This window comes from Tribolium castaneum, chromosome 10, assembly GCF_031307605.1.
Source record: "Tribolium castaneum strain GA2 chromosome 10, icTriCast1.1, whole genome shotgun sequence".
Lineage (NCBI taxonomy): Eukaryota > Metazoa > Arthropoda > Insecta > Coleoptera > Tenebrionidae > Tribolium > Tribolium castaneum.
The window spans coordinates 2463634-2491278 of NC_087403.1; the positions used below are offsets into that span (position 1 = coordinate 2463634).

At 38.2% G+C, this 27645-nt stretch overlaps 2 protein-coding genes across 2 annotated transcripts in view; both read right to left on the reverse strand.

Annotated features, from left to right (window-relative positions):
• The window catches only part of Delta (delta), a 36004-nt gene extending 20720 nt beyond the window's left edge, over positions 1 to 15284 (reverse strand). Inside the window, exon 1 of the mRNA XM_064359553.1 lies at positions 14650 to 15284. The gene's annotated coding sequence lies outside the window, so the exon portion shown is untranslated. The remainder of the gene's footprint in view (positions 1 to 14649) is intronic.
• A 363-nt stretch (positions 15285 to 15647) lies between these two features.
• Positions 15648 to 26728, reverse strand: Ino80 (INO80 complex subunit). The gene is made up of 20 exons (XM_008201842.3): positions 26073 to 26728; positions 25827 to 26012; positions 25606 to 25778; positions 25390 to 25557; positions 24998 to 25342; positions 24321 to 24951; positions 24161 to 24276; positions 23735 to 24113; positions 23163 to 23425; positions 22516 to 23115; positions 22364 to 22468; positions 22095 to 22314; positions 21919 to 22046; positions 21702 to 21869; positions 17694 to 17852; positions 17542 to 17644; positions 17408 to 17493; positions 16943 to 17129; positions 16732 to 16881; positions 15648 to 16099 (listed from the first exon to the last, which is right to left on the reverse strand). Exons 1-20 carry the CDS (start codon positions 26119 to 26121, stop codon positions 15783 to 15785), a joined length of 4533 nt encoding a protein of 1510 aa, XP_008200064.1. The 5' UTR covers positions 26122 to 26728; the 3' UTR covers positions 15648 to 15782.
• Between the last annotated feature and the right edge of the window lie 917 nt (positions 26729 to 27645).

The window sequence follows — 27645 nt, forward strand, 5'->3', positions numbered from 1 at the left end:
TAAAAGTGCATTAGAAAGAGCAACTTTCAGCATAGAAAAAATGTGATCCCACCTTACATCGCAAGTATAATTTAAATAATAATGACGAACAAATTGAAAAAATAACTGTCATTGTGACAAGTCTGCGGAATAAAACGCGATGTGCTGCTTTTCTTCAGCTGTGCCATTTTTGCTAAAGCCACGCACATCTTGCCGGGCTGATGGATCAGGTCAGGTCAGGTCAATATCGACAAACCACGGCAGGTGTAGCACAATTAAATTACACGAAATTTAGATCGGATATAATAATAAAATCTGACCTTGTTGCACAACCAGATATGACAAAAATAATGTATTAGGTCGGAGCTTCCGTTCGAATTTTTTGAAAATGATAGGTTTGTGAGATAAGGCTGTAAACAAATCATTTACGGATTGATGGGTTTGAGAGGTCGGTCGGTGGGGCCAATTGGCGGCGGAACACCGTTTCTGCGTAATTTGTTAAAAATTAAACCAATTAGTGTTGGTGTACAGAGGAGGCGCGAGCTGCCGAGCATGTATTTATTATCTTCCGGTTTTCGAGCTCGCCATTAATTTGTTGTTTAGGAGAAAAATAAAAATATTTTGGCCGTCTTGAAAGTCGATAATAACGAGAAATAATCTTAAACGCAAGATATTGCATGACCCAATGATTCGACACCGTGTGTTGATCTGCACCATCGGTTGCCACAATGACAGGTGTAGACGTAAAAGCAGCAGTATTGAGCACCTGCTTCCATATTTAGCAGGTATCACTACACTGTTTTAGCTTAAAATTTTAAAAAGGTAAAAAGGTTAATTATTCGACAACCATTATTGGGTATAATTCTCAATTAAAACTTGAATAAATTTCAAGAAAGCCTGCATTCAATATTTTTAAGCAGCAACAAATTAATTGACGATGAGTACACTTTATATCATCCGAACAGGTGCTTTTTGAGGACGATACTCCAAATCTATTAGATTTAACAGGTGCGCCATATTTTAAAATCTTTTTCCAATTCTGAGGGGAATAAAACTTCGTACCCACAACCAGGTGCACCCTAAAATCAATCAAAAGTCAACCTGATTTCAATTGTTCGGGCGCAAATCATACGCAGCCAGAACAGTTTTATTTATTCTGATTTTTGAACTGCCAAAATCGATGCATGAAGCTTTTTAATAGAGCACAACAAGATGTTTTCGTTCGATTTTCTCACGAGTATCTATGGGCCAACATCTGCTTTGTAAGAAAAATAAGGACTTAAGAACACGTGCCCCGTGCTTTTCACATTTTCAAAGAATTTACCTTTCTATACGAAACATAATGCATCAGTCCCATCCCAGGTTTGAATTAATGATGTTTTACACCTACTTTACTTTCTAAGCTTGTTTTGTGCAAAAACACATCTGTGGGAAGTATAACATTCAATTTCATAATTACAATACGAGCATTTCTGAAACTATAGCTAACATTAATGCAACTGTTAAATTAATGGGAGGTGCTTCTCCATGACATTAGACATGATACACTACCTCGAGAAACAACTGTCCCAATTATGTGAAAAATTCTTAATTTTGCATTTTTAAAGCAATTATTATGGAAACTATTTAATAAATAGCACGTAAACAACAATTAAATCTCTACAGTAATGAAGACAATATTGCAACAATAGCCATTTGCATAATGGATTGTTTCTTACATAAGGTAGAAATTGTAAGAAAATTAAAACACTTTACTTTCAATTTTGAGAAATTTTACGCGAATAAAAATTCATCCAATAAAATTTACACGGTTTACATTACAATTGAATGCCGTATGGGGCGTACTTGTAAAATCACGAATTGCAGTGAAAGAGTCCGCTTTCCTTTAACAATCCATATTGTTTTCAGCCATTAAAACTATTACTCTTTGTGATTGTTCATCTCCAGCACGAACGGTATTTTGTATCACAACCATCAATTTTACGGCGATATTTTTCCGATTTTAACTTGGCATTTATTCAAAATTCATATCGGGACGCTGATAAGATACCGGTTATCGGTTAGATCAGTTGGTGGATTCTTCACGGGGTTTTCGGAATGACATGCACATGATTTATCAATTAAAATCTATTTAATTTGGGTCTATGGCACCTGCTTTGACTTTTTATATATGCAAGAGGACCGGTCCTCCACCATCAAGCTCTCGATAAATTGGCAGATTGTGTGTCACTTCCGGGAATAATTTTATATAGTCGCCAAATGCAAGCCTAACTTGCAGATGGACATGACGTCATTGTAGTACGTCACTGTCATTTGCTTGTTCTGAGGTGCCTTTAGTGGGCTTTTGATGGAAACTCGGTTTAAATGCCTTCATTTTAAATTGTACGCTTTACACATGCCTGATGCCGCCTTACGTAAGTAAGGAACCATCCAATCACGATTTTTGGAGCTAAGCTAAGAATGTTTAAGTACATTGTTGCAACTTAATTAAGCAAAATGACTGCTATTTTGTATATTGAGTCAACCAGGTGATTTTAATAAGCCAAATTATATACACCATCGTCTATTACTCCAATTAGTCATCTTGTATGCAAGTGTATCAGAGTATAATTACTTATTTAAGTTACCCCATTGTTTCGCCAGAAAAATTCCCTTTTCCGTTACTACAGGCGTTTGCCAACAGTTTAAACTTTTCCTCCAAATTTCATTCAAAAGTGCCAATTAAGTTATCCAACATATAAATACCGGCCGGTAAAAACATTGAACTTCATTGTCATAATCGCATTGTTTTCTTTGGCTCCGTTTTCATTACTAAATACAGCTTGGCATCGACTCAAATCTCACCAAAACATCCCAACAATACAAATCCATCAAGTAAGCCCGAATCGCAGTTTCATTAAAAGCAACCGTTTTGAAATTTAGAAGAACATCTTGGGTCTTGGTGCTCGCAGCTGTCAGTGGACAGGAGCAGGAGTGACATGTAGAGATCAGCGCGGACCGATGCGAAATTTTGACCGCTCCAAAAAAATGGCTCGGAGGCGGCCTTTGGTGTGTTTTTCGGACGGGGTGTATTTTGGGCGGCCGGCGAGTGCATGCGTTTGTTTTAAATAGAGAAATTATGCAGATTGTCGCATGTTGGTGAGGGTTGGCCGGTCTGATCTCATCTTTACTTCTTCACTCCAGGCCTCATCGAAGGTAAAGTAAGCCAAGGAGGAAAGGTAAGGAAGCGGTTCTGGCCTATCCAGCTGCCTCTTATACATCTGTTCATACAGCTGCACTCAATCATCGCTGATACAAACACATATTTGATTTTGATAACAGCATCACTGAGAGTACTTGTGTTACGTGCAAACAAGATAGACATGCAAGACACGGCTTGTGTATAAGTAATGCCCGCATGAGAAGACATTATTTTTATGACATTTTTAAAGGTCGACAACTACTGCATTCTGATAAAATGAATGGATGCGTTCTACGGCGCACACCTTTACATATTCGACCAATTTCGAATCAATTTGGGGCTGGTTAAGATAACGTCAATAAAATTAAACTGACAGCTACTTGTTGATGGGGCTTTGTCCCTTTCCCTACGGTCCATACATGAACTTCCACAATTGAAGAAAGACAAAGGGGCTTTCAGGGCCTGTCAGATCAGAAGTACAGTGTAACAGAAAAGTCAATCGGCAGCTGTTTCTTCAAATAGTGTGGCACGCGCCGAACCACGTGCTGCCGTTTCGCCACTCCGCATGCGTCATAAATCGCTCAACAGGTCGCTGGTATTTCTAATATTCCATTTAAATTAGAAATATAAAATTCCGCCTTGTGCCAATATTCTCGCAAATAAATTCAGCGCCGTCCTAAGACAGAGGGGAAGCTGCGCTTTCGCTTAAATTGTCGGATTAGAGCCCCAGGTTTACGCGGACGTCTGTCACAGCTCGATCCTCTTATAAGGGACATTTCAGTGAGCTTCAAGTGTTATTGTCCTCTAAAATAACGCGCTTCCGAAAATATTGATTTTATCCAAGGAGTCTTTTAAAGAGACGGCCGGAAATTCAAGGATAAAAACCGCGCCATTATTTGCGCAGTTACGTTATGTGCATTAGCGTCATTTTTATTGTTCGAAATGTGTAATATTGTGAGAATCCTTTGGTGTCGCAAAGAATTTAACTTCGGATGGCAAATTGTGTAATAATTGCATACAATTTAAAAACAAACTCGAATTACGGACTTTCTCTCCGATTTTCTTCGCGCCTAATTGGAGTTTTTTCACTTGCGCAACGATTTAATTAATTTTTTGGCATTAAAACTGTGCAAGTCGAATTTTGGTGCACGATATCGACTGCAGAGGACGCGCTTGCGCTTCGCCAATTAATTTCGCCCCTAATTGTCGGGGATTGTTTCGAATTGGAGATGTAAATGCTCGGAGCAGCCGAGATGTTATCTCGAAATTTAGCTGATAGATAGTACAGCAAACGTCAAACGTCCGCCAGTGGCCAACACCAGGCTTGCAGCGAGGCAGCCGGCGTCATACCAGGTGTAAACTATAGCGCGACACCTGTCCTCTTAAAATCAATCTCCTATGGCCATTGTTCATCGTATTTTTGACCAATGAAGCGATTATGCAACTATCTCAACATTCACCCCCTCATTTATTTAACTGCGCTCGCAATCAACTATCAAAAAGAGCATTTAGCTGTGGTCGCCCTTCTCCAAAAATAATTGCCCACACAAGCTGGTTCGACTATTTTGGCAAAAAACACGGGGAAAAGATCAAAGGGAGCAAACTGCGTACTTTTTAATCTTGCAAATGACATGTGTAAGTCGTTTTTAACTCGAACTAATGACTGCAGCGGGCCCGGAGAAAAGGGCAAATAAATCCGGTGGCCAGTGTCACGGTCACGTAAACGCTGATTTTTGCCATGATATCTGCATTGTTTGCAGGCTAGAAAAAGCGGTATGTAAATTAGTGGGTTTACTATTGAGATCCCCTAATAAATTCGTGGGAACTTGACAAGATTTTATTATAGGTGGCAAGAAAAATGCGTAGGTAGGAACATTTTTATATCTTTTGACAAGGTAAACTAATGCACAGAAACCCATATTACAGTTGGTTGATCCGCAAAACTTCCGGTTTCCGGGAGAATGCGCACACGAGCCAATTTACTGCACTTAAATTGTTCATTTGTTTTCAACTAACATACGAACTCATCAACAAGACAAGAGCTCTTCCATTCATGTTGTCGCTGAACGCTACGACCAGAAAAAACAACCAAATGTAATTTGAACACTATTAGACGCTACCGGTGGTAACAACCTGACAACTGCCCAGAATTAACATTTTTCGAGATAATTGCGTCGTCTAGGAAAAGTATCCTTAATTAACAAGTTATGGTCTGCATTATTTTTACGGTCTTCCTTTAATGCAAGTTTATTGTTGTTAATTGAAGATCCACAAATTAAGTTGATGGATATTTCCTACGCTTAATTAATGTAAATAAAGATTTGGTATTCGTAAAATACATAGGATTAAAGAAAGCGTGAATGAAAGGGGAGCTGCAAGCAAGCTGTACGTTATGCTATGTCATCCTTTTTAGATTGTGATGTATCTACTTAAAATGAAAGTTGCGGCGGTGTGAATGTTTACGTAATTAAATTTGATCAGAACCGAAGTGATTAATTTAATAAATCACTCATTTCCGATTCCGAGGTGGCGTCGTAACACTAACATCAATTGAGCCAAAAAAGCGCCGGCAACGACGTACACATAAACAGGAGAAGAAGTATGCCAAATTAAACATATGTTGAGCAGCACATCGAAGAATCTTAGTAATTTCAGGATGTACTCAGATGAATCACACCTACGATCCAGTCTTCGAATCCGCCTTAAGATGACTAACAATCACCTGAAATATTTATTTTATTGCAATGTGTTGCCACACAATTAGAATCATCGAGTAGCATTTCTATTTTAGTAAACGTGAATATTAACCTTTCAAGTTTTGCTGTTACTTCACATGGAATGCTTCGGCATGTTCGGTAATTACACCGCTTATCCAACTATAACATATTGCAACAGGAAAAAACTGAATTGACCCACTCACTCCAGAACCCAGAACCTCCCCAAGCCAAGCGGGAGGCTCCAATCAAAAAAACTGCACTTCGATTCATGAACTCCGAAACAATGCCACATGCTCGATTTTTTACTTCCGCACACACGCAGAGTTGTCAACAAAAAAGATTTTTTCAACCTCTGGTACAGAGTTTGTTAGTTTGTTGTTGTTTTTTCCATACCCAATTTACACATATGGTGCTTCACACCAAGCAACGAGTGCGCCCTGTTAAACAAACACTCATTTGCATTGTTGGCTTAGGCACACCGGCCATGACAAAAATTTAAACAAATTTTGAGTCCGCAGAAGGCGTCTGCTCACCCTCTAAAACAATATAACTTTATTCCATTGTTTCTCGCGCCGAATCACCAAACTATTGTGAGAAATCACGTAAGCCGTCTCAAAGGGCCACCCATTTGTCAATTGTTCAAGATGACCACCTAAGATGTCGGTGTTCAGCTCAAAAACATGTAAACAAGCCGTTAATAGAAAGTATGAATTAAGTCCCGTTATCCAAGTTTTCTAAAATTTCTAATCCAGGTTCATAGGGGTGTTCCCATTAAACAGACGCATCTGCCAATACACCCTTTGGTGCATGTAGGTCAAATAACATGTGGCATATGGAGTTGATTACAAGTGACAGTAAAGTGTAATTTGAGGCACTTGTGGACAAAGTCGCCAAACGTAATATGTTTTTTGGGGCAAATTTTTTGTCGCGCCTTGCGGAGGAAGTCGAGGAAACATTTTTTAATATAATTTCTTGGTTGTATCCGGTGGGGGACATTTTTTACGATCGGCGGACCCAAAGCTGCAAACTTTGAATTTGTCAAAGTGATTTAAATTGAGTAACGCATGCGCGCCGGTAAGAAGAGTATTGGTGCGATATTATCTGGTAAATTTCCGGCTTCTTGACGGCGTCACGGTACCGCGAATTTGTCTACGGTTGACTTCTTTAGGCACGTCCGACGGTCAGAGCTCCAACACTTGCCCTCCGTATTGTTAGCCGAGACAATAATACTGTGAATGTCTACCAAATTACAATAGCTTACACGAGCTAGGCCTAGACATTCGATATTTGTGCATTTGGAAACAAAAGATTAGGTGAGAAATTAACAAAACACTGGTTGAATTTCGATTAGTTATGCAACGTCTGGAATACGATTAGTCGCATCGGTAGAAGAAAAAATGAAGCATTGAGTTCGCGATCCCCAGATAAGGGGTATTAACATAGCAAGTGCTCTTATCTGCGCTTGGCCCAGTGGGTAATTCCGTTTAATTTTACCACGATTGTTCCACCGGTAAACAATGATAGTTTCCACATGGGCTAGCCAAATTTGCGATTCTTTTATTCGCGAGCGAGGGTTAAAGCTTTGCAAAAGATGCTCCCCCAACTGCAGCACCATTGAATCTTATCGGAGGACATAGGAAGGAAGCTTCTGAGTTTATTACTTCCACTTTTCGATTCACTTGCGCTTGATTTTCTTTCTATACAGCTGCCCCTAAAAAATGTCCGATTTTTTTGAATTTCCTAAAGCGAACCGAAGGTGTGCTATTAATATGTTAGATAAATAACCCTATTTTTTGTATTGTCGCATATGGAAGGTGGTAAAATACGTTGGAAAGGAAAAGGGTGAGTACGAAGGGTTGGATTAAATATCCTCGGGGAGCTAATGATTGCTCACTGCCACAATTAGTCTAAATGAAAAAATAGGAAGCACTAACAATGAATTAGAGATAAAGATTTCTTTTGAATGAGCCAAACAGGATGGCGTGTTTTGATATTAATCGGCGCTCTAAAGAACGGCAATTGTGGAAAATAAGTCATTTTAGTTAGATAACTGTCTAGAGGTTACAGTTTTAAGAGGAAGAGATGCACTCTCTGATCGGAGGAGCAATTATGTACAGGCAAAACCTCGACTTTTAGATGGTAGAACAGCATTAATTGGTCTTGAGAACCGAATCAGTTTCTTGGATAGCACCACAATGGGTTTTGAGTAAGAAATTTATAAATCTTATCCGTGATGTATGCACCACATTATCTTATGTCATAATTAGGTTCTTGACCCTACCTGAAGATGCCCGTTGACTCGCGACGACCTTTTAATTATTTAACGTAATTACTCTTCTGAGAATAAATGTTTTAATTATTTATTTTCTCGCATTCTGTACTTCTATACACTTTTTATAGAAACTTGTACACGTCATTTTATTTATATAAAATGTTAACTAACTGCCTTGTAAGGAAGACCGAGATTAACTTGTCGGAAAAAACTTCAAATAGACAAACAGTTTCTCTTATTTACAGAGATGTATGTTAAAAAACTTTAAATTTAAACTATACAACTGTCTTCATAAATTCTTCAGACCTTTAAATTTCGTTCCTATTGTTTTTTCCCAGAAAAATGCACTGTACTAAACTGACATTTAATAAATGACAATCTAGATCGATAACACACTGACCTTTTTTCCTTAGGCTAAGCCAAGACTCAACAATTAATTATGGCACAATCGTATAAAAAAATTCACAACAATTAAAAATAAAACACAATAAGAAGAGATTGACTATCCAGTGCCTAATGAACTTACGTCACTGTCACACTTGGTTCGCTTTGTTTTTCGGTAGTGATATATGTTTAAAGATTAGTTTGTTGCTTTTACGGATAATTTAATATAATTTTCCGTTGCTGGATTACCATTTTTGGATAAACCGGCCATTATTCGAATTAGAATGCGCAAAGGAAATTTTATTAATTTGTTGATGACGTCCTGTCCGTTTTGGTAATATTTGAATATTTAATAAGAAGGGGTCAGTATCAAAATATTACGTTGGTTTGCATCAAGGGGGAAGGGCTAGATTGGCGCGCGCGCGAAATACGGATGTGCCACATCTGCCTTTAATATATACACGTGCACGTGCTATTCAGGTTTTAGCAAATATCACAGAAATATTATCAACCCCATGTAATACTGCAAATGTGACCTCTACGTCGGAATGACGTCGTTGGAAGGAGCTTTATGTCTGTATTTTTTATCGCATCGGCTCGGCTGCCAACATAATAAATTGGATTAAACAACGCCGAGATTTACATTGTCCTGTTTGAAGTTGATAGCTTTTTTAGTTTGATATTGACGCCATAATTTATCTTCGCCTGAGGCGCGATTTTAATTTCCGTTATTAAAGTGAAATTTACGATATTAATTATCGTGTAAAAATAGGATGCCGTCTGCATGTTCGTAGAGATTAAATGTGAAATATTAAAAGCGTAAAAAGCCACCCCAAATTCTTAAAATATCGGCCCGACGCAGCTTTCGCCCCTTTCCCGACTTAACTATAACAAATCATAAATAGGTGTATAGCTTGAATTTGACACATGTGGTAAAAAATCAGCGTAAAACACGTTTAGGACTTCCTCCAGTTCCGGCCAAGGGTGAAAAGGGAGATAAGGGATGGCAGCAGCGATTTTTTAAGCACACGTGCTGCTCAAGACGACGGCTTGGGCCTGTTTGGGTTTTTTCGGTATGCAGATTTTTTGGTGAAATTTCCAGAAAGGTAATATGCAGCTGATGAAGCCACATGGCATCTCAGAATGCTGAAAAACCATCTGCCGAAAACATGATTTGGTAAAATATAATACGAATGCAGATAAAGGAAAGGGTTGTAAGCAAAAAGAAGTAACGGCCTAGCAACTGGCGGACCTAAGGATCCAAATCAGGACTACATCTGTTGCGCAGATGGCTCAGTACGGGCCCTAAAACCTGTCAACCTTTGCGCATTACCCTACACCTTAACACCACCTCACTTGATTCTACCTTGCCTCTCTTACCTGTGCCATATTTCAACAATATTGCAGTTCCGACCATCTTTGCCACATGTTTTATTCTCCTCCTCCAACATCCCGCACATGTTCTCCAGACTCACAATGGCCATTTTTTCCGCGAAATTTTAAATAACCAGGTAGCTGCGCCCAAAATCGTCAGCTTTCCTGTGTGACCGCATCCTCTCTTACATAATAAATTAACTTTACATATTTTTCTACCGATTCGTGCCCGAAACAATGCTCCGCACGGTAATCATTGCAGGCGGCAGCTTATTACCTGCGCCCAGTAATAAATGTGCAGGTAAGCTATTCAAATTCAGCGCATTGTAGGCGGAAAAGATGCCCACAAACAGCATCTGAAATTATTTCGTGTTTTCCCAGGCGTATCCTGAGCATGTGTTGTGCAGATTTTTTAAAGCAAACACGGGGCAGGTGCCAAATTTCCATTTTAGTCGTATTATTTTATCCTCGCCCAAAGCGACTTACTATGACTTTTGAATATCAAAGCAGAACACTTCTTCTCTCACAGTGCAATAAAGAGCTTTTTTACATTTGTTTGCTTATAGATCTTTGCATAAACAGTTACAACTGCACAATTTATAATTAACACGAACGTTGAAATACAATGATTTTTTTATTCTATTGGTCTTTCGTATAAATTACATATTCCACCAACCCTTCCCTGAATTACAAATTTGTGCTTATAGTGCACGTGACGTAATAATTTTAGGTAAGCTAACGTCAGGTCTTACACAATTATATTGGCATATGCCAAAGTTGTAAACATGTGTTTACAATAATAGGACTCGGGTTAAATAATCCTTTTAGAGTTGGTCAAACACTTCATTTATGTTTTCGTTTTCTATACCCTTTCCACGATACACTTTGCATTTAAACATACACATTAAAAAAAGTTTTTTACCTCCATGTCACATGTAGTACAAAAATGCGGACAATCAAACATATCATCACTGCTCTATTGTTATTATGTATTATTAATTTATAGAGTGGAAAGTATAGAACATATTTGTTACAGTTTCTAAAATAAGCAACACCAATACAATTTCTAAATATTTCAAATAATTTAAACTTCGGAATTTTGTTTCTCCGGATAAACAATTGAAAAAACCATGTGCACACCTATCTATTGTAGAATTGGCGACATCGTTTTTCGTGATAAAGTGGGTCACAAAAATTTGATTTCTGCGTAAAAGGAAAATCTATGAATGCAAATAGAGGTATAAATCTGCATCAATTAAATTTATAACAGTAAATTATGTATACGGAGTAACCAAAAAATACCATCAATTTTTGTACAAATTGATTGTATTGTACAAATTGTTTTGGTTCGATGTAATAAAAATAAACTAAAAATTGAACAAAATAAGTAAAACCATATCGATCTGTTGTTCAGACAATAACTAAATGGCACACTAATTGATTAGCCGTGGCTTGTTTGTCTCTAATCGTTAAAAACTGGATTAAATCCTGTTCCGTTCGTGATAAAATAAGAGAATACAATTCGCTAATCGGGCATTTTTCTTTATTTTACATTATTTCCTAGTTTGGATTTCATGCTGTTAATTGGACAAGTTCAAATTTTTGTCCTCGTAATAATCACTCTTAGCTCTTAATAACCCGCAGATGGTGTGTCATTTTCTAGCACCTTTCAGAACATCTAATTGTAACATTATACTTAATATTTACTTTTTAAGCGAAATTGCAGAAAAATAAGGGTGCTTTTTCAATGTAGGAGTATCTATAAAATGTTTTTTATGCTAATGTAATTAAAACGTCATTAAATTGTCGAATGAGATAGTGGAAGGAGTTTTCAGGCTTGACAGTCCGTGAGCGTTTGGTCAATAAAGAGGGGTTGTAACGTATTTCCTATTTTTTAGTGAAGATAATAGGTACAAATCATTCTAGTCCAGCCGTAATTCTTATTGTTTTCTGTAGTCTTAGTGTCCAGTAAAAGATAGAGCAGGTCTGGGGGCCACCATGCGGAGTTCCGCCGACGGCTGACCGGATGCCTTGAGTCATGAAGACACCGCGTCCACTCACCGAAACCAACACTCCTACTTTCTTACGCTTTTAATTCTCACAGTTCGAAAAAACCCTAGTTATATCACGTAAGGCACGACGCAACCTCGTTTTATCAATTAACCATCATCGCTCATTAATGGATGAATTAAAGAGGACATGGAACTATCTATTAATAAGTTGGCCGAATAGCGTATTGGCGAGCTTGACGTGACGTCACGAGAATGTTCATTAGATATGCACTTTGGTTTGGATAAGCTTGAATTTTCAAGATAATAAGCCACGCTGTGGTTTTTTCCTCGGCGAGCGAAGGCCTCACTTTCGTGTAGCGAATTTAATAAATTGGTAAATATTCAGATGTATGCACCCCTGTTCGCTACAGATGCTCCTCTAATGGGTGTTAAAAAATAGCTAAGCTCGCACAGATTGAGCATTAACGAAAGGGCGATGATAATGATGAAGTTCTTTTAATGTACTTCCGGTGGTGCTTACCAAACGCGTTAATGACGTCGTAGACTGCGAAAATTGTGTTATAAATTTCGGAGTTGCGACAGGAAAACTGCCGTGAAATAGTTTATAATTACGGAAGTTATCTCTGTCCGATCTTGACATTGTCGGAATTAAGCTTGATGCCCTTTCGAACGGCTCTGAAGGAATAGTAAATGTTGATAATTTGCACAAGAACGATGTCTAATCACATCACGCAAGCCAATTAAGTCGAATTTTTAAAATTACAACGTTTTTTGAGAGTGTTAAGCAGATGGTAAGTAAACAACCCCTTATTTAGCCGCGCCAAAAATTGTGAACTATAGTTTTTTAAAGGAAACATTTGAATGTGCCAATCTGTTCTCAGGATAATACATCATCCAACACGACGTTCGGGGGTGTTTCAGGGTCCCACAAAAAATTATACAAAAGAACTTAATTAGGTAAGGAAACAACTGCTTAGACAGTTGGACCGAGGTTTTTAATAATATGAGGCTATAAAATCTCATTATATTTTTTTTACTACCTGTACAAGCGCATCTGCTTTTCCATGCAATCGGTGTTGCTTCTGTCATTTGGGGGATAATCACGTTATTGCTTTACATGACGTACGTTACATTGTTTCACGGTAATTTAAGCCGAATCGCTTTTTGTTAAAAACCATTAAAAAGTAATAACTCTAAAAATGAAATGTTTGGTACCACAGATAAAGTATTCTCAAAATAAACAAATAAAACTGTAATTACCTCTTGTGAAAGATGTTAAATTCGGATTGATGATCGCTATTCCCTTTTAATATAAAAATAAACAATCGATTAAAAATAAGTGTAAGACAAACAAAAAATAAGGGATGGGGACTTTTTCCCGCTACTGTTGATGTATTGTTCCTTGTAATCTATTAGTAAAAATAAATACGACTAACTTGTTGAAAGGAGAATAGTAGAGAAAATAGCTGGAACGGTGAAATTGTGGCGTTTTTTGGTAGTATCATCTTGCACATGCACATCTGTTTTGTTTTTTTTTCACATTTGGCAACACGGTGTCTGGAAACTTAAAATAGCAATAGATCGTTTCTCGCGGCATTCACTGAGGCAGGAGAGACCTGTAACACGACTTTTATTTCTGTTTGTGTTAATTGTCTAATCGGCGCGCACAAAAGAATTTATTGATTCTCGGGTTTATTCTGTTGGAAAACATTTCAACTATCCAGTCGTGAAAGAGAAAATTGTAACCAAGGACAAGGCTACATTTTCAAGACATTTTATTTAGCAACAGACGTGCATTTCAACCTGAAGAATTTCTTTAAATGTTGTTTATAAACACCCGACAATTATCTTTTTATTCAAACCGAATCCTGAAATCGGCCATTACTCATTCGACTTGGCAAAATGCACTCATTTCTTCCAGCCAACAAGATTTGATAAATGAATCAAACTGTTTTGACCACTTTTTCACCCACCCCTTTCAACTTTCAAACGCTCGTTTATTCCCGCTGTTTTAACCCAAATTAAAAAAAGAATGCTGATGTTTCAACCTGGGGGCCCCTTTAGGCGTTCTAACCTTGATTTGAAAAAACGACAGCAAGTGGTAACATCGGTAATACATTTATTCGTCACTGTTATTAATATTATTATTCCCCTATATCGGTGTCCTAGGCCCGCATCTGTCCCGAATAAATTACTCAACAGCTATTTGTATAAAATGTCGCCATACTTAATTACAATGAATGGAGCTTATAATGCCTTGTTAAATTTGCATAAACTAATTATTATTTATACCGTGTCTTCTTGCACCGAAAAATTATATCTTCACTTTATCTAGATAACCTATTTCCGTTACAACTCCTCCCTTATGTACATAGATAAGGGTGAAATGTCTCGGGGTGTAATGTTTGTATTTGAGATAGACCCCAACAATTTTAATAGTCGGGTGACACTTCCAAATTCTTAAGTAAAATTAATGGCATTTACCAACTTTCAGAGGAAGTATCAACGGTCCAAAAAAAAGAATTGAAAAGTGAACTTGACATTGCTTCCATCTAAATTTAGTAACAATTACGTAATTTTTTTCCAACGCCATTCAAACACTGATAATAGTACAGTGAGTCTAAATTCGTCACTAGTATCCCTGAGCGAAATCGTCGAATAAAGTGGGAGTCCCCTTTTTTAGGAATTAGTATTAATAGGATATTAGTTCGAGTCAACACTGATACTTACCAAAATTTTTATTTTGCGCATGGTTTTAATAATCACTTAAATTTGATTTATTATACACAAACAGCACATTTGGCAGTGTTTTCACATGTCGGAGGAAAGTAGGACTTCACTGACACTCATGTTAAGCACTGAAAAATCGGTCGTAGTGTTACTCCACCACAGAGAGTCGACTAGCGTTCATTTTCGGTAAACACTTTGAAGATTCTCAAGGGTTAAAAATTTTCAGCGATTTATATTTAGCGAATTACAAACTCGACCTCTTCTAAGTGAGATATAAATATATCGTGTCTGTTTTCTGTACTACTTGTTTTGCTTCATCAAAATTATTCTATTTCAGGTGTCAGTACAATCGTGAACTATGCGGTTTAGCACTCACCTAATTAAAACTATTGATTGATTCGTGTTTTATTTAGAGTTATGGAGCTAACACATCCTGCAAGGCTATTTACATGGTGTTGAGAGCAGCGCCGGAGCGACTCCGTTTTCCGAAATCGGGATTACACGTGAATCTGCATGGAGTTCCGGCTGCGATTTTGCATCCATTGACGGAGTTGTCGCGCAATGAGAACCGAACGCCGTCTTTAGAGCGTCGCCAGGGAATACTGGTGCCGATCGACGGTGGCGGGAGGCATCGCGACGCTTGTGGCGGCTGAGGCACTGGACGGATTTAGATTTCTTAGCGCTACTCTCATGTTTAAGTGAATTCCGTCTCCTCGCACTGAGTCTATGAACTCTGAAGAGGCTCCAAATAAAGGATCGATAATGTACAGCATTTACGCAAATGATGCGCCATCAGCGGCCCGCTACGCTCCTGCACGCTGTTACATGGCAAAAGTCAAAAAAATCGGTACGTTACTTGCGACACGCTTGTGATTTTTATAACTAGATAATTGCATATTTATTTTGCTTTTTATAATCTTCCACGTATGTTATACTTATTTCCGCCAAGTCAACAGTTTTTCTCACGGTGGACAGTCGCGATCCGACAAAGAAGCAACTCATTTGTGAAGTTTTTATTAAATTAACATCATAAATAGATCACTTCATCCAGATTTTATTTAAAATTAAATATGTCATAAAATTACTATAGCAGCTATTCTGTTAAAAAGACGACGTCTGATAAAAATATACGACTATGAATCTTGATCCGGAAGGTCGTAAAGGTAGGTAGAATAAGAAGGTGTCGCACTGGCTCCAGAAGTCGAACAACTGACATTTGAACCGTCAGATGGCAGTGGGACTGGCAAAGGTCTCGCAGGTTTCCTCGGTCTGTACGTCCCTCTTGATCCTGTGTTTGGCGGTCCTGTTGGCTTGAGCCTCGGACGCCCGGGGCCGCGCCGTATCGCAAGGTTTGGCGACTGACTTCCACTCGCTCCAAGAGGGACGTTTAGGTAATTGTTCGAAGTTGGCGAAGCCAAAGTTGATTGGCTGTTCGTTGAATACTCATTTTCTGAAATAAATACTCACGATATTGCGTCCCACTCGCCCATATTACGAAATATTGATTTGATATATGTTTGTCGGCACGAAAATACGTTATTTCAGAGAAAACGTTTAGTGGGTGTACATATTTTTAACTCCTTTAATTATATAAAACAAATATCAGGCGATCAAAGCGTTTCGGCGCCTATTGGGGTCACAAACAACAAAGTAAATGAAGCGTTGATTGTAAACCTTTAAGATTTAATTATTCCGAACCGGAAATATTAATTCACATCGAAACTACTAGCTGTAATTTTGGAGATTTTAATTAATGGTCCAACATCCTGTTATCAAGTGTCCAGGAAAGCCACTTTTGTTGCTTCTGACAACCGTTATCTCAAGATCTAATTGACAATTGTGATAAAAATGAAAGCCGATAAATTAATTCAGAGTCATAATGTGCATTCAGACTGTAATTTCTGGAATAATCAGAGAACAACGGTTCTAATCAAGACGCATTTATAAGTACATCTGGCGGATATCCTCACGGAAACCCTTTGAAAACAAGTCTTGCTGTATTCAAAGCAACGCAGATCGCACAGGTAGAAAAAATCCGAACTTGTCTCCAATAAAAGGCAGAATTTCGATTATTTCACTCACCACCGTTGGTGCTCGTGGATGAAATGCTGCTGTTTGTTCGGCCCAGGCTTGACATCCTTCGCGAACCGCGAGGTCGTCCCCGTCTCGATCCTCCTCGTCCCGGAATCCGCGGCTTTACCGTTGAACCATACACGTTATAAACAGTGTATTCTGCTCAGAAATTATACATTATCATTACTGCACAACATATAAAAAACGGAAGCAAATTTACTGTTAGTAATTGGAGAGTCCTCCTCGCCGTAGCCGCTCTCCGCCATATCGTCTGTTAAAACGTCCGGAGAATTCGCACTGTGGGGGCTGCTTGGACCACTGTCCAGAGTGCTGCTCCAGTCTTCTATGTACGTCTCTTGGCTGCTGTCCGACTTGGTTTTTTTCAGCTCGGGGACGGCAGGAATCGTCTGAACAAAATCGTTAGAACCATTTGCATTCGCGTTTTCTCCTCGATTTGATTTATACACAGATGCACGGAGATAAGAAAAATGAATTAATCAAAACGTGAGTGCATTTAAATAGACACTTGCAGAAAATAATTACAATGTTGCGTTTTTATTGACATAAAACTGGTTACTTTACAATGAAATTTGTATTATTGTTTTTAAATTTATGTTTCCTCGGTGCAATTACGAAGAAAAAGTAAAAGTAACAATTTGCAAAAATAATTTATTTATTCACTTACCTTAAAAGCAAGCATATGTTTTCTCTTCTTTTCCAGCTCCTTGTCTTCGTCTTTCGTTTTGTTAAAGTCAACTCTCAACTTTTCCGCTGAAATTTCGAATTATAATAAGAGCAAAAGCAAAAGCGCCCGCTTACATCTATGAATCAATTCAGCGTCATCCAAGAGTAAAGAAACGACTTCTTTTGGTTTTAGAGTGTCGGGCTTGAAATTGCCTCCACTAATGACTAATTTTTGGATCTAAAATGGGGACTTTAGACTCAATGGGGCGGCTAATGCGCCAACTTACTTCGCTTTTCTCTCTAGCCCTTTGAAGGATTCGCTCTTCGATTGACCCTTTGCAAATAAGTCTATACACAGTGACTTGTTTAGTTTGCCCGAGACGGTGAGCTCGGTCCATGGCTTGTTGGTCAACCGTTGGGTTCCAATCGCTATCGTAAAATATCACCTAAAAGCAAACCCTACGTTGACCGCGGTTGGGCGATATATCCGTAAAAAATAAAATACTATCACCCCTTAAATCATTTGCGCAACTAACACATAAGCTGTGTTTTGTTATATTGTTCTATTTTTTGTGTTTGTGTTATGAAATAAACGTGAGCAAAGTAGTAATGCGTCGCTCCTTTCACAATTCAATTTGTTAAAATTTCGGTGGTTGCACCCCTTGAGTGCAGGGGTGGCCGTCGGAAGAGACGACCACTCGATGATCCTCGATATACGATCCTACACGTGCGAGCGGCAGGAAGTGGCACGGAACTACTCTGTATATCCGGTACATTATGCAAAGAACAATCTCGGTTTTTAAGAAGTGCTTTTCAATACGTCGGTTATATGATACCGGTTCAAGCAGACGAACTCCTACCAATTCACTCCTACTATTATGCAACATTTACGTTTATCTAGATGTGTGAAAAACTAGCTGAGCAAATAGAGACCTCATCTCTGTTTCACCGAACGAAATATTTACTTTAAACACCTCGGATTTTTATTGAACACGCTGGCTCTTTCAATATTTTGAGAAAGACGTGAAATTGTAAAAATACCTTTACATTTGAAATAAAAAAGAACCTTAAACTTTTATTTATTTAATTGAAGTAGTGATTTAATAATTATTGTTATTAAATATTTTTTGCGGCAGTTTAAAGCAAGTAGATTAGCATTGCTAGACAGGAATTTTCTAGTAATTATGTCAATCGACGCTAATAGTTGCAATTAGATATTTTTACGTCTGCAGAGTCTATTCCTCCAATATTATGCAACAAATACGAAAAATGGTGTTGGCGGCGCCCATGCAAAATTTAAGTAATTAGCATATAATTCAGGTAAAACATAAAAAAGAGGAAAAGGTTGCTGAAGTATTGTTTAATGTTAATAAGATTTTGCAATCTCTTGCATACATAAATAATTCAAATTGGCGTGAGTTTATTTTGATTGCTGTTCGCTATAAATTATGATTTTTTCAGTGAAAAGTGAAATATGCAATTTTTCTATTACACATGAAGTTCTGGAAAAATAAGCAGCAATTACAACATGTTAGAGATTGTGGTTGCGCTTTTTAATTAAGTAAATTAAAATAATGGTTCACGAATGAAGTGATCGATTAATAGACTAATTACAATCACTCCGCCACATACATGCGGCACGCACAGTTCCAGTGACGAATTAAAATTCAATTCTTCTGAGAATCTGATTATAAATCAGTAAGTCAATCGACGAGTCAACAAGACTTGAATAAAACTAAATTTCAATTTATGTGTCAATGTGTTTATTGTTTAATTTTCTAATGAGATGTTGCGGCAATGTTTTCTAATCTAATCCGTTTAAAGGTTTTTTCCCACCGCGGAATAAATTAAATTTAAAATCAATAATCTAATTCATTAACAGCCAAAAACTTTCGTAAAAAGCTTGAATAAAGGAAAATGTATTAAGTGCGATTATTTCGGTATCTTCATTTCCCATTTTCCTGCTAGACGGTTTCGCAAAATTCATTGCTGAGTTTGTTCCGGCTTACTGAACCGGAAGAAACAATTCGACTGTGCTAGATAAGTCTGTTAGAGACTACTTTTCTTAACCAGAAAGTTAAATAAATTCCTTACACGTTCAGTCTTTAACAAATCGAACACGAATAATTAACGAATATTCGGCGATAACACCTTTCTCACGCCTCCAATATGACTTGATAAATGTCGGTTAACGCCGAATGGAATTTGTCGCGTATTTCCTACAACACGAGGCAAATAATAATATTTTTGCCAGCGGCGCGACCGAATAATACCTCATCAAAATTACACGAAATTACCTATTTTACATTTAATTATGCCAAACGTGTATTTAAAATGTTGTAAAGTGGCGGCAACCTCCAATAGGTAAACACTGCAACGATCATTAAGTCATTAAATTTACTGCCCACTTTTCTTTTAGGGCTCATAATGTCCACCAAATTACCGAATTAATTACAAATAAGACGAGAAAATCATTAGCCAGCCAGAAACGAAACAAAAATGCCAAAAATAATTAAGACATCAGAAATAATGATTAGGCTCTTTTCCATTTTGTAGATACTTAACTCGTTCTTAAACGAGAAAAAGAATTAGGCATAATATACTAAGAAAATTTAAACTTCTGTTCCTTTTTTAAATCATACGGCGCAGTGGCGTGGCCCAACAATGTCATTTGTACCTTTCAAAAGATCATGAAAATAAATTTCTGCAAAGAATTAAAATACTTGGGATTAATTAAATCGCGCGAGTCGTTGTGAATGAAATTTGTTGGAATATTTTCGCGCTATAATTATATCGACGCCACTGTTGAACGGATGCGTTGTCCACGTACTCAAACAAACATGCTGGGAGAACAGCGCTGAAAGGTTCTCAGCAAATCCGTAGCATACGTCAGGGCATTCCGCAGTATTCACCGACCACTAACAGGTAGCATACAATGAGCATACTAAATTCGAACAAAAAATGCTCAGACGAATTTCTTTTTAACACGGTATGCAAATAATCGCTACGACTTTCGGCTCTTTTTCGGCACAAACAAAGCATTATTTCAGAAAAGGAATTTTTCAAGTACGAAATTTTAGAATTAGAAGTATTTTATGCAGAAAAAAGGAAACGGAAACTATTTGAATTAAACAACAACGCACATTCATTAACAATGGATTAGCGAGGCTAATTTTAAATATTAAAACTTGTCTCTTCTGCTTGCCGGACATTCATTCACAATTTTGCGATTTTACAAAAGGAGTTCATCAATGACTTCGGTTTTGAATACGAGTGGCATATGCGACCTACTTTAATTTGACAGCTGGATGACAATTTGTACTCGATGAATGAAATTTGTTACCGGCTGCACAATTTTTTGATTACATGGTGTATGTAGCACGGAAAACCGTAATCGAAATATAATTAATAGAATTATTTCATCGGAAAATCCGACTGTACAAATATTCCGCCAATTCAGTGATTTATGTAACTCTTCGGTCATTAAATATAAAACAAGTTTCAACGTGCAAACAAATCTGAACACTCATTACATAGCCTTAGCCTCGTAAATCCAAAATGTTTGATTTGTTGAAGAAACCATTCATAAATATGACTAGCGGGACCTTGAATAATCTTGTTATGACCAATTATTTTCCATATCTTACACACATATTAGCTAATATTGCGTAAAGGAATAGGGAATAAGTCAGCACAAAAATCCCGAATTCGAAACCGTGGTCTGAATTCTGAATATTGACGATTCAAGTTTAGCGGAAAAAATTGCTGGGGTCAATTTTAACCATTGCTCTCAAGGTTACATAAAACTTGTAAATCCGCGTTTTTTACTTTAAAAAATAAAGCCTCGTCATGGTGAAGATCTGCAAATATGATGGCACGTTTAAAATATGTTGCCGAAAATTCGCTGCAGAATAAAAATTAAAATGAATGACAATAGATAAAAAATTGAGCGCCTGGGGCAAGGCCGTACACAGTCTGCGTATAACATTTGTTAAAAATGTACATCACAATGTTGACGCCCTCTTACGAGCGCAGGCCCAACTAAACTAAACACCGGAATAAATCGTTCATTTTTACAACTTCGACGGAAGATTCACTCAATTGAATTTTTACGATAAATATCTAGAAAAATCGCGTAACAAAGCCAGCTTTACACGTTGGTAATCGCGTTAATAACAATCGTGCGATGAAACACTCACATAAATTATCAAAATTACGGGGCAAGTTGACGTTTACCTCCCGTTTGATTAATGTCCGGGGCGAAAAAACGCAGTTGAGGTAATTTCGGTACTTACGGTATCAGCAGCCGTCAGGTTAATTCCCAAACCGCCGGCCCGTGTGGAGAGCAGGAAAACAAATATATCGGTCCTGGCCTGGAAATCTGCAACCATATCACGTCTCTCTGATATTTTTGAAGAACCGTCAAGACGCATGTATTTATGGTGCCGGTGCCACATATATTCCTGCAATCACAGCGATCAGAAAATTCATTAATCAACTCGAGGAACGTACTTCCAGCAAGTCGATCATTTTCGTCATTTGGGAGTAAATCAACACTCGGTGGCCTTCCTCCTTCAGGCGCTTGAGGAGGCCGTCAAGCACCGAGAGTTTTCCCGAATCAGTCACTAGCGTTTCCTTATCTGAAATGTTGCATTAGGAACAATTTAACCGAACTTAACTGCATGTACCTGGGATTGCAATGTAGGACCAGCCTTTTAAAGGCCTGAGAACGTCAATAGCATTGGTTGGTTGAGGGTATAAAGTTTCCGCCGGTTTGCGATTCCTGTGGCCGGTGGCTTCCGACCAATAGTGATTAAGAGAATTGTAACTAAACTCGTAATTGTGACGTCGGATTAGCCAAGCGACTCGTCGTGAATAACAATATAGATTAGGGAAGATGGTTGTCACCTAGAGGCGAGAATTTATTACTTATTGTACTGTAAAAATATGTAATTACCTTGGGCATCGTGCAGAATAAAAATGAAGGCAAGTCAGTTAGCGCATGTTTTTGTATGCGAGGTGTTTCGTCTCTGTAGGTGCCAGCTTCACCACCTTCCGATTTCTGATAATAACAATGCAGAATGAGGCGCAAAGTGATTAGTTACTTACAACTTCCTCGGTGAGAGGAGACTCGTCCGCCACTACGTCAATAATGGCATCTTCCTCATTATTGAGCGCGTTCTTACACCTAATATTCCTATGTTCGACTGTTTCCGGCATGGGGTAATAATACTGATCAGTGTGTGTGTAAAAAACACGACTTCCTGAATTTTTCCTCGTAAAAATTAACTCGGGTAAAATACTACTTGTTCTTATATTAGCGTTAGTGAGTTTAAACTTATAACTAATACGCATTGAAGGTTTGGTTGAACCCTCATTCCAGAAGTAGCGATGATATAAAATTTCGTCCTCATTTTCACTACGGAAAAAGTGCGTCCACCTCGTTCTCACATCCCCTTGTAAAATCATATACAACTCATAGAACGACAGATTTAAAAAACTATGAACTCTAAAAAGCGTATTAAAATCATTCTTGACCGCTTCCGCGATGTATCCAGGCGTGAATACGAAATATTTTTGCAATGTAAGCATGAGCACAGCGGTGACATTAAAATCATAAATTAAATACGGGATTCGGAACACGCAAGGTGCTATATGAATCGGCGACTTGGCATCTCTTCTTTCAAATAATTCCGGATGGTTACACACCTGAAATAGTCACAATAAAAAGTGAACGTCTCAAAAAACTAATCAACCTTTCTAAATTGCATAACTAGATTCATCAAGTTGGACGTGAAGTTTTTGTCGACTGTGTGCGAATCGCCACCGCCAACACTGTAATGGAGCAGGTCCTCAATTTTAATTTTTTGTTTAAGTGCCATGTACAGAAGCTGCTGGCGCGTCGTAAGAGGACAGTAGACCATCACTTCGATTTTGTCGGAAAGCTCGTTTTCAACGTCTTTCTTGATGCGGCGCAGCATGAACGGCTTCAGAATCATGTGCAGGCGCGAGAGATGCTCTGAAATCAATTTTCCAACTCTTTCATCTAACTAACCAACTAGTTATTCCATAAATAATTCATCTTCATTTAAAAAGAGGCTAATTATAGTGCAACTATTATAAGAAAATTAGAGACAATAGAGACCATGAACAACTAAAAGCTTACAATTTATTGTAGCGACGTTTTTTTGTACATCATAAAGTTTTACAATAAGATAAGCAACCCTCACAATAAGCTTGCCTGAGTGATTGCGGTTTAGGGTAATCATAATAAAAATTCAATGGTGTACAAAGAAAACGTCGCTACAGTACGTGAATTGCTACGTACTTTCGTCAATTCCAGTTTTATTTTCGGCGTGGCTCTCGATATCTTTGGAGAACCACTCGTTAAACTCCTCGTGCGAGTCGAAAAGTGTGGGCATAATGAAGTGCAGTAAGGCCCAAAGCTCGGCCATGCTGTTCTGAATGGGGGTGCCACTCAGCAAGAGGCGATTTCTGCAACTGAAACCTAAAAGTGTCTTCCACCGCATGCTGCTTGTGCTTTTGATCGCTTGGGCTTCATCCAGAATCATATACTGCCACTTAATCCTATTAAAATATTTAATATCCGTGATAACGATCTGATAACTGGTGATGACTATGTGAAAGCTGGCATCTTTCGTATAGATGTCTTTTTGATCCCAAAACTGGCGCAAAATTTTCCTCTCCTACGAGAAAACTTCAGTGAAGAACATAATATTTAATTGTGTGTTACGTTCGGGTTTCCCCAATAGGGGACGACTTTGAAGTTAGGCACGAATTTCGCGATTTCCTGCTGCCAGTTGTGCAGAGTGGACGCCGGCGAAATAATAAGAAATGGTCCCCAAACCGCTGAAACTCACACTGTATCAAAGCAAATCATCGGAAAAACCTACAGTATCTCTCCGCAATGTGGCACAGAAACGCGATGCTTTGCACCGTTTTGCCCAAGCCCATTTCATCCGCCAAGATCCCGCTTATGCCCTGGGCGTACAAGTTCGCCAGCCAGTTCATGCCCCGCAGTTGGTAGCCTTTGAGCTTCCCTTGGAAAATACTGGGCTGGGGCTGCTCCCCGTCGATGGCGTTCACGTCCACCGAGGATTTTGCCTCAATGTCGAAATGCCGAGTCCTGACTTTCTCGTTCTGAAACGCCTCTTGTGCGTTTCGCTTCGCCTTCTCTTTCATCACTTCGCTGTCGTAGTCGTCGATGTTCAACAATCGCGAGCTCTGCTCTTCGTCCAGCTGGCTCAAAATCCGTAACTGTTCCTCTGGTGACGCTTTTCCCAGCTTCCGCGACATGAAGTGGGCGTAAAGCTCGGTCTGTGTGATGAGGAAGTTTAGTTTGCGTTGCTGGCGCTTGGCTTCGATTAGTTCGTGGTCGATTTTCCTCTGCTCTTCTGCTTCCTTTTCCAGGCGTTTTTTCACTTCGCGGTCGAATCGTCTCGAGCGTTTCCAGTAAGCTATGTTTTCGCGTGACAGGCGTTTCATCCGCCACTGTTGTTCCTTGACTGTTCGGGCAGATTGAAGCTAAAAAATACGATTAAGTCGGTTCATTTTGCGTGTTAAAACGTACAGCTTTCTGTCTGCCGTATTTAAGACACTGTTGGGCTACCCGCCGACACTGTATCAACATCTCTTTGTGTTTGTTTATTTTAGAACGGTGTTGCTTCCCGATTTCTTTTTTGGCCATGTTTGTGAATATTTTTTTACGCTTGACTTTCATCATGTCTTCCCACTTTTTCCGAGATTCTTCGTCTTTAAACTTCTTTACTCGCTTCTTACTTGAACTATGTGATGTGTTTGTTTGATGTGAGGTTTGACTAACTGGTTGCCCAAAATCGGAATTAACATTAGAGTCCTCGTCAAGATTTTGAAAATCTATGACGTTGTCTAAAGACAGACCTATACAGGGCTCATCCTGGAACAAAAATATGAAGCATTGGAAAATAGTTTAAACGCAATTACTGAAATATCTTCGAGAATTTCGGGTGGGTACAGGGGAGATTTGGACGTTTCTTCCTTAATGTGGCGTTTTTTAACACTCTTGACTGGGAGTGATTTTTCTATTTCCGGATACCTATCAATCTCGCTTAATAACCCGGATCCGTAATAAATATAACGCTTAAAATCAACCTGAAAAGCGTCATAAGTACGGTTGTTTTTGCTAGAAATAGGGATTACATCTTTTGTACTGCGTATCTGTTTTTGCCAAGTGTGAAGTTTCGTAATGTGTTTGTATTGTGCATCGTCCGGGGTGCTGTCTGCATTCTCTTGTAAAACCTCAGCCAACCAAGCCCGCCTTTGCGAGACATGTTTCAAGTTATAATAATCTTTGGTTGAATGTGATTCTGACTCTAAAATTAAACTCACTGGACCCGAATCTACCAATTACATAAACTCACCTCTTAATAAATTATCAAAATTGTTCGAAATATCGATTGAATCATCACTGTTACTATTTTCGTCCAACTGATAGTCAACCTCTTTGAGAAAATTATTTAATTGCACCGCCCTTTCAACGCGCTGAACATGGATAGGTTTGGAGGTGCTCCCGTTCAACTCGTGATGCATTTTAGCTTCGCTGTTATCTGGAAATATTAATTAAAGCGTTTTCTGTGACACGACACAGAAAATCCTTGTTTAACTACCTAATACTTTGAATGTTTTCTCGTAGCTGTTCCTAAAAGTGTGTGCCATGGCTGGAGGGTGTGTTATTTCGGTTAAAACAAACGTTACTTCACTAATACTTTCATAATTCCTACAGTGAATGCCATTTAATTATATATTTTTATCACATAACCTCACATTGCGGTGGTTGGTATCAAAACAAATCAACTACTCTCGTTGGTAAAGATAGAGTCCGCGAAATGACAGATCGTCCACGGTGGTAGGAGTGCGCAGAGACGAAAACTCGTCTCGGACGAGTCCAATCTTTAAATTAGGGGTGTTGGCAGAAAACAGTGGCGTGGCGTGTACTTACATGTGTAGGGAATTCGTCTTAAAGTTTAACATTTCAATATTACCAGTTATAGTAAAGATACCAGTAGAAACATTTTTTGCAATAAACGCGTTTTTACTCTTTACTCATTGTGTATTTTTATTTATTCGACCTCTCTGCTTTGTATTTCTAGGAAATCAACGTGTATTAGCATTAGATATGATTTTTACTATTTCATCTTGCAATTATTGAATAGAGGAAATTTTAACTACTACAAATTATGAATCTCAAACCCTTCTTGATCATAGAATAGTTTTTTGCTACGCCACTGCTCAATCTCCTCACTCGATGAAGTACGCATTGGCTCCGCCTATCGTGGTCGTTTACAGAGTTTCCAAGCTCTACCACTAATTTTCGCACTAAAATTTCACATTGCCAGTTTCTTTTTAAATATAAACATGCATTTTTATTTTGCCATTAACTGCATGCGAAACTTTTATAATTTTAGACGTTTATAGACAAATACATTTGTCATAATTAATTTTTCTAGATCAATACTGTTCTATTTTGAATAATTCTGTGTATGAATGTTTCTAAATTTGACGGATTTGGACAGTGAATGTTTCTGGTTATGACTTGTTTTAGACGTGTGATGACGTCACATCCGAGGTTAGGTGTGCGGCGCAGGCGGCGAGGGCGGTTCAGTCGACAGCGAGCAGTGGTGCGGGTCAGATCGGGAGCGGGAGCGGGAGGCGAGGCGAAGCGAGGTGAGTCGGTTTATTTAAATTATTGTGTATTGTGCGGTTTCGTTCAATTTATTCAGTTTGTTACTTGCCGTTGTCGCGAACGGACGTGTGTTCAAGCAAATCTAAATTTTCCGGTTTAAATTTTCAATTCGGTGGCTAGTGATCGCGTTTGAGTGACACATTTTAAATACAGTAAATAAAATTATTTTCAAACACTCAAATAATTTATTGCCACGTAATAATTTTGTCTTTAATTTCAATGAATGAAAGTGGCTTGCTCAAAATTTAATGCAAATAAACATTTTTTTTTGGTTTCATTCTTATTATTTTTTTTAATGCTACAAACGGTAGCCAACGTGGAAGCGATATGAAGGTAGGTGTATTTTATTGCTGTGTCGTATTTATTTATTTCTCAAACCAATAATTTCATAAAACTTAATTGCAATTAAAATCTTTAAATGCGGTGTTGAAAGTGACATTTTGAGTGACGCATTTTAGATACAGAAACTATAAATAAAATAAAACACTCAAATAATT